This window comes from Morus notabilis, unplaced genomic scaffold, assembly GCF_000414095.1.
Source record: "Morus notabilis unplaced genomic scaffold, ASM41409v2 Scaffold1185, whole genome shotgun sequence".
Classification (NCBI taxonomy): domain Eukaryota; kingdom Viridiplantae; phylum Streptophyta; class Magnoliopsida; order Rosales; family Moraceae; genus Morus; species Morus notabilis.
The window spans coordinates 584,518-592,055 of record NW_010357564.1 but is presented as its reverse complement, the minus strand read 5'-3'; the positions used below and the strand labels follow the sequence as shown (position 1 = coordinate 592,055).

The following is a 7,538-nucleotide window of genomic DNA, read 5'->3' as shown; positions in this document are numbered from 1 at the left end:
GAAATGGTAAGTATGAGCATAAGATGATGACCAAAAGTTAGGGTCGTCATAGCTCTAAAAGTCAGCACAAATCCCTGACGTCGAGAACTAACAGTTAAAGAGATGTCTCTAGGTTAAGGAGCACTCATAGAGCCAAGGTGTTGAAGTTGAGAAGGGCTTAAGGTCCTCTTGAGGCCTTTGCATCGTTGAAGTCGAGAAGTCCACAAAGTCCTTTGAAGCCTCTGCGTCGAGGAGTCAAGAATTAGATAAGACCGGGAGATCAAATTAAGATAACATCCCGTCAACTCAAGAAAAGATACACTATACCAACTGCCAAGATTTAGATCAGGAAATCAGGTAACGGGTAAGGGTGGTTGACCTGACCTAGAAGCTGAAATCATCGAAATACAATTGCCAAATCCCATAATTTAGGGAAAGGGGATGATCTCCTCGAAAAATGTAGAGGATGTCTCTCATATGTAAAATGCCTATAAATTGAGCCATCTGGATTCATTAAGCAGGATACGGACTACTTTACTACTCCAAAGAGATTGTAATTCTGAGATTGCTAGTGCATCCACAAGTGGACGTAGGCAAGGAGTTTTCTGTCGAACCACTATAAATTTGTGTTCTTTGCTTTCTTGTGATGATTTTTCTTGATTAACTCATGAGAGAAGATACACGAGTGTTCCCGGAAGGGTAAAATTCTGAGTTGACTAATTTTCACCGTCAACAGTATGATTTCCCCAACCAACAACAAAATGGTTTCATTAACGCTTGCAACAGAAACTCTATGTTTCTCTCTTTGCTTTTTTCGGTCTGCCTAATTAATGTTGGAGCCATTGACCCGACTTACCCCTACCATTTCTGTACAAACACGACCATTAATTCCACCGCAAACATCATCTACCGATCCAATCTCAACAGCCTTCTCTCTTCCCTCGCTTCCAATGCGACCCGCGAATTCTTCAATGCCTTCGCTGGCAACGTCGTCTACGGCCTCTTCCTCTGCCGCGGTGATCTCAACACTACCTTCTGCCGAGACTGCGTTAAGTTCGCTGTCAAAGACGTCGTCAAACGGTGTCCTACGGAGGAGTTGGCGATGTCATGGTACGATGCATGCCAGCTGCGCTACTCCAACACCTCTTTCTTCGGCCAAGTGGCTACAAGGCCCGGCATATATCTTTTGAACACGGCGAACGTCACTGATAAAGACCGGTTTACCCGGGTGCTGAACAACACCATGAAAGAGGCGGCTGCGGAGGCTGCGAGAGGCGGGTCCGGGGAAAAGAAGTTCGCAACGAAAGATGCAGATGTCAACGGGTTCCAGACTCTGTACAACCTGGTGCAGTACACGCCGGACCTGTCTGGTGAGGCCTGTGGTACATGTCTAACGGAAGCCATAGGAAGACTTCCCAAGTGCTGCGATGGGAAGTTAGGGGGAAGAGTTCTGTTTCCCAGTTGTAACATTAGGTACGAAGTCAACCCTTTTTACAGCCAAAATACATCGTCGCTGCCCCCAGCGGCGTCCCCTCCAGCTTCGCCGCCACCACCAAGTTCCATTACACGTTCCGGTAATTTCTTTCCATTTCTTTTAAAAAAGAAAAATAGTTTTTTTTATTTTAAAAAACTATATAATATACAATAAATAATTGTTGCCGAAAAAATAATTTTTATTTTTATTTTTAAGTAGATAATTATTGGTGCCTGCTGCTTGGAAATGGAACGTCTATAACTATTAGTTTGTCTCTATATAGCATGTAAGTTAATTTAATCCTGTATTTACTTTTAATTCCATGATGATTTAATTACATAGAAGGATATTGTAATAACTAGTAATAAAGTTTTCTTTTTTTAAGCAGCAAAACACTAGAAAAGTAAACACTAAAAAGAGACCATCAACGTGTCAGTGTAGTAAGAAGGATCCCTTTTTTCTTCTCCTTTGAGAAGCTATGTAGGATTTGATACTCCAAAGCTAACGCTGAAAGTAATATCGGGTCGGGCGACTTGGTCCTAAAAATAAAAAGATCGGTCTATTTCGGTCCTAAAGCTTGATAGTTCTAGGGTTGGCCCGGGACTTTTACAAAAAAGAAAAGTGAAAATAAAATAAAATCGAAGCACTTGAGGCCGGCTTGGCCCGGCTCTAAAATATTTTAAGGCGTAGTGTCGGTCCAATCCAGCCAAAGAGTTAAGGCTGGGGCGGGTCAGGCCAACAGTGACGGGCTCAGGCCGTGGCCCGGTTAGCCCGATTCAAACTTATAACTTTATCCATAGCCACACTTTAAAACCCTTGTCATGGATTTTTAAAATAATAAAGGGATAGAGATGGAATAATATGAATGATTTTTTTTTTTTTTTAGTGAACAAAATACTAAAGAGAATTAAGGCATGTTCACTTCGTTAATTTGAGTTTGTAATTCGAGTTGAGATATGATTTTATGTGAGAGCTTTTTACTGTAGCAAAAAAGTTAGATGTGACTGTTTCTGAGAACTTTTTACTGTAGCAAAACTCAAATTCTAAACTCAAATCGGCAAAGTGAATGGGGCCTTAATGGTCTACAGTATTATTATTTTACTTTGTTTTCAATTTCATTCTTTTTCATTACATTCATTTACAATCTGTTAAAGGCGCCGTTAATGTTTCTTCTCTATGCGAACACTGGGGCCCGTTTCCAATTTCTAATTGTGTTCTGGGATTTCTCTGTGTCTAACATCAGCCAGGAGGGGAGAAAAAAAATCTCAGCTTAGAGTTTTCAAATTAGGAATCATGTTCTTACCTTGCTTTGAAAATCGAGGAAATTGTTGCCAATGTCTGCTTGTGTGTCTAGACCTTTACGTAGACTTTTTCGTGCTCATGTCATTTTCCGGTCTTCAATTGGCTCATCCAATTAAATTTTTCTAAGGCCCTACAATTTCTTGCAATATGGGACTGGCTTTCCCTCCTTTTTGGCTATGAAATACCTTTATTTTTTTGGGAGTCTTGCTTCATTCAAGGGAATTGTGTTCTCACCGTTCGATTAATTTTTTAATAGTAAGATATGAAGTAGTAGTTCTGTGTAGCGCGCTGTAAATTTTTAATACTAATCTGTACAAATCTTACTGTTAAAAAATTAATCCAACAGTTAAAACAATTGTTTCTAATAGTAGAGCAAAATAGCATGCTCCATAATAAAGATTCCCTATTTTTTTCCTTCACAATTCATGTTATCTTGTTTAGATAGATGACCTGTTCGTTCAAGATTATAACTAATTTGATATTTTTGTTGTTGCACGAAAAAGTAAAATATCGACGGGAACAATTGTGGCCATTGTTGTCCCAATTGTTGTTTGTATTGTGGTACTGTTAATATTTGGATTCTGTTTCCTACGGAAGCGGGGGAAAAAAAAGTACAACGCTGTAGACAACAAAAATGGTAAATGACAAATTTAAGTTTAACATCAAAACTTGGATTGCCTTTTATTTGTCACGTGTGTACACAATAAATTGTAAGTAACATTTGGATCGAATATGCAGATGGTGAAATAACAACAATTGAGTCCTTGTAATTTGATTATTTTGTATGAACAAGTTTAAACTAATACATAAGTATCTTTTTAATGGAAAATGGAATACTTTGGCGACATCAACATACATAAGTATGTCCTCGCAAATTGGCTATGAACAAGTTTAAGCTGCTTACCGTTGAATGTAGCAAAGAGGTCTTAAGGGCTGTATAGGCCCCAATGCTCCTTTGTTTAAGGCGGAAATCGGAACCATTGTTCGTGATAATGTTCCTCTCACATTAACGAAGTTTGCCAAGATTTCTAAAGTATGGTCTCTGATTAAAGAGCAAAATGGTGATAAACAATAGATGAAACTCTATTTGAAGTGATGCTCGTAGATATCATGCATGCCATTTTATGGATCTAAAAGCAAATAACATTTTCACGCAGCATGTAGTAATGGAACAGAAAACAACTTAATTACTAGTGTATGAATAATAAATTACAAGTTACTTTGTGCTCCTAGAGATTTTTCAAGTACAAATCATCATTTCTTTTAACTGTGACAGATCGTAGGCAATGGGAATCAAATACAAATCATCATTTCTTTTAACTGTGATACTAAACGACTCCGTCATGTTCAAGTCTTCATGTTTCATTCCATTGGGAAGTCTCCAATCAAAATGGTAAAGCAACATTGCAAGGGGAAGCTCAACATTGATCAAACCGAACGACATGCCGGGACATATTCTCCTTCCAGCCCCAAATGGTATATACTCAAAATTTGTTCCTCTATAATCAATAGAGCTATCAAGAAACCTTTCTGGTATAAAACTCTCAGGTTCGGTCCAATATTTAGGATCTCTTCCTATTGCCCATGCATTAACTATGACCTGGGTTTTAGCTGGTATCTCATAGCCATTAATCTCACACTTCTCTCTACATTCTCTTGGAAGTAATAAAGGAGCAGAAGGGTGTAACCTCAATGTCTCCTTAACAATACATTTCAAATATTTCATCTCACTAAGCACGGTTTCATCGACAGACCCTTTTCTACTAAAGACTTGTCTCACCTCATTTTGAGCTTTTTCCATCACTTTTGGATTCTTTATCATTTCTACCATTGCCCAATCTACAGCTGTAGCAGATGTCTCACTTCCAGCAGTAAAGACATCCTGAAAGTTAAAGAGTAGTGTTATGCCATTGAAATTCAATATAATTCCCTATTGCATGCAATTGAACCAAAAAATCAGGTGAAAAAAATAATAATTTTTCTTGGTCAACAATGCACTACTCTAAATGGAAGGCTTAAAGAAGTCATATCTTTGGAACGACTAGTGTTAATTGAAGGTATAGGCGTGTAAACATGTGTTTATCTTTTAGTTATGTGGATAGAATGCTGAAAACTAAAATTGAATGTGCTTACCCAAATAACCGCTTTGATATTGTTAGTTGTTAGGGAGAACCCGATTTCACCATTGTTATGAAATTTCAGAAGAACATCAACCAGATCTTCTTGAGATGTTTGACTTTCACTGCTTTTGGTTGTTGACTTCTTGTCATCGTGTTCGTCTATTATGTTTTCCATTATCCTCGCACCCCTCAGTTTAATCGACTCGAGTGTAGGCCTTGCACGAGTGATCGTGGCAAGAAAACTAAGAGAAGGAAACAACTCCGCAATATCAAAACCTCCTGCTACGTTTATAGCTTCCTCAACAATCGATATGAACTCGTCATGGTGCTCGCTTTTCTTGCCGAAGGCCGCCCGCGATGTTATACTATATGTCGAGTATTTGATCCTCTCAGTGAGGTTTATAGCTGACCCGACATTTGTAGCAATCCATTCCATGAGATTAAACATCTCTTCTGCTCTAATGGGTCTGAATGATTCAACTCTTGTTGTGCTCAAGAGCTCCTGCATACAAATTTTCCGCAGCTGTCTCCAATACTCACCATATGGAGCAAAGGCAATGTCTGTACAATCATACAACACGATCTCAGAGAATAGACTCCGGGGCCTAGATGCAAAGATGACATCATGGGTTCTCATCACTTCCTTGGCATACTCTGTTGATGAAACTACTAGGGTTGGAAGTTGTCCAAGTCTTAGGTAAATAAAGGGTCCGTGTTTCTCGGCCAAGTCTCTAAGCGCGCGATGTGGTAAAGAGCCGAAAAGCTGGTGGATATTTCCTAGTAACGGTAGTTTCCATGGTCCTGGCGGTAGTTTTGAATCTGAGCTGGTGGTTTTGGCTCTTTTGATAAGTATGTTCAACACCATAAACAGGAAGACGAAGGAGGTGAAAAGGATCCAGAAAGAGGGTAGTTTGAGCTCCATGAAGAATGTGCAAATGAACTTGCTTGAAGTTGTAATGGCTTACATTCTGAAATTGTGATTCTTTTTGCTTTATGGTAGAATACTTTGTGTCAATATTGTGGAGATATGTATTGTGTGAAGATAATATTAATTAAGGAATTCCAATGAGTTTTCTCTTCTTTACTTGGCACAAGATTCTCCAACGATTAGGAAAGGAGGAGGCTGCGGTCCGAATAAGCCCAAAAAATTTTAATCACAAAAAGCCTAAAATGTGTCGCTATCTCCTCCTTAAAGTTTCACCACTTGCCAAGCAGTCATAACACAAGTTGCGTACTGTCTTTAACAAAAAAGGTTGAAACTTCTGTTTGTGAGAAAGTGCATGATAAGTGAATGAAAATACACTTAAATTGTTCATAATTGTTAAATAAATTAAGTTTTAATTAAATATTTTTGTGAAATTAATTTTATGTAGAAGTATTTAATTTTAATTTAATTTATTTTGTTTTGTAGGCAAATAAGACATTTGGACCAAAACTATAAAGAGAAAGATAAGCCTATCTGAAGCCCATCAGCAAGCCTAGCCGTCAGTCAGCCGCAGCCGAGCCCAGCCATTCGAGCCACTCCACCAGCCGTGCCATGTGGCGTCTTCTGCCGTGTCCTCTGCTTTCTCCTCTCACCCACATGAGCGTTTCCTTCACGCCAGACCCAAGTCGCGAGTTCACCTCCCACATGTGTAAGCCAGGCCCTTTCTTCTCCGCGTGGGGCCCAGTTGTGCAGCAGCTTTCCAACTACCTCTCGTCACGTGTTTCTATGGGACCCAGTTGTCGTCTATTCTTCCTCGCAGCCACTCAGCGTGCGCCACGTGTCACGTCCGAAGCAGTTTTTATCCCGCGTTTTCTAAGCGTCAGTCCTGGACGAATCAAAGTGTGCCACATGGCATTTTCATCCCCTTTCTCGAGCCGTTCATGCACAATACTTGGGATTATTCATCAGTTTGTATCCGTTTGTGATGGTTTTTCTTCCCACCATAATCAGCTTTTACTCACCAAATAAAGCCTTGTAAATTTCAATTAAATAGGAAAACATTTTTTGTTTTATTTTCTTTATTGTTTTTGTTGCTGATTGTTACTTGTGGCATGACCCAAAAACTCTATAAATAGGGTCATTGTCAAGGTGATTAGATTGTTCAATTTTAGCCTAAGTGTAGATACTTTTTCTCTCATTTTTGTCTTGCTTTTGTTCTCATATTTTCTCTTTAGAATTTTGTGAGAATTATGTGCAAGCTAGGCTAGAGTTCTTGGGTGAGGCTAGAGATAATGCTATATGTGTAGTGAGCTTCTTTGGGTTTTGATTCTCTAATAGTTTGTAAGTTTTATACATTCGAGTAAATAAATTTTCTTTTATCATATTTCTTCCTCATATCAATATATTTTATTGTCAACTTTTATATAAATCTAGTCAAGCTCTTTTTATGTGATTGTTGCATGATACTATATATTGGTAGGCATTATTTTATAAGTAGTCTTTTACAACAATATCACCCTGAGGTATATTGTCACTTTTAGATTTCACATAAGATAATTTTTCCTAGTTCTAAATGTAAGAATTTTATTTACTCGAATATATTTTTATTCACAAGTTCTTCAAATATTTATTTTCTGATTGATTGTTTGGGATGTCAAACTTTCAATTGAGTAAATTTATGAAGACGCGCGCTGGCCCCAGCGCGCGACGCTGGACCCAGCGCGCGACACTGGACCCA

General features: G+C 38.7%; 2 protein-coding genes across 2 annotated transcripts; one reads left to right on the top strand and one right to left on the bottom strand.

The window, feature by feature from the left end:
- Positions 1-772: 772 nt before the first annotated feature.
- Positions 773-3,830, top strand: LOC112093350 (cysteine-rich receptor-like protein kinase 25). The gene is made up of 3 exons (XM_024171563.1): positions 773-1,553; positions 2,160-2,218; positions 3,672-3,830. The coding sequence occupies exons 1-3, from the start codon at positions 773-775 to the stop codon at positions 3,828-3,830; spliced, it is 999 nt and encodes a 332-aa protein (XP_024027331.1).
- Positions 3,831-3,892: 62 nt separating this feature from the next.
- Positions 3,893-5,877, bottom strand: LOC21410855 (cytochrome P450 71D11). Its single transcript, XM_024171570.1, has 2 exons — positions 4,889-5,877; positions 3,893-4,637 (listed from the first exon to the last, which is right to left on the bottom strand). Exons 1-2 carry the CDS (start codon positions 5,795-5,797, stop codon positions 3,996-3,998), a joined length of 1,551 nt encoding a protein of 516 aa, XP_024027338.1. The 5' UTR covers positions 5,798-5,877; the 3' UTR covers positions 3,893-3,995.
- Positions 5,878-7,538: the final 1,661 nt, after the last annotated feature.

Coding starts and splice junctions, on each gene's coding strand:
- LOC21410855 (XM_024171570.1), bottom strand. CDS start 5,797: ATGGAGCTCAAACTACCCTCTTTCTGGATCCTTTTCACCTCCTTCGTC. Junction 4,638..4,888: donor ATATCAAAGCGGTTATTTGG/GTAAGCACATTC, acceptor TTTAACTTTCAG/GATGTCTTTACTGCTGGAAG.
- LOC112093350 (XM_024171563.1), top strand. CDS start 773: ATGTTTCTCTCTTTGCTTTTTTCGGTCTGCCTAATTAATGTTGGAGCC. Junction 1,554..2,159: donor AAGTTCCATTACACGTTCCG/GTAATTTCTTTC, acceptor GGTCCAATCCAG/CCAAAGAGTTAAGGCTGGGG. Junction 2,219..3,671: donor CGGGCTCAGGCCGTGGCCCG/GTTAGCCCGATT, acceptor CGTTGAATGTAG/CAAAGAGGTCTTAAGGGCTG.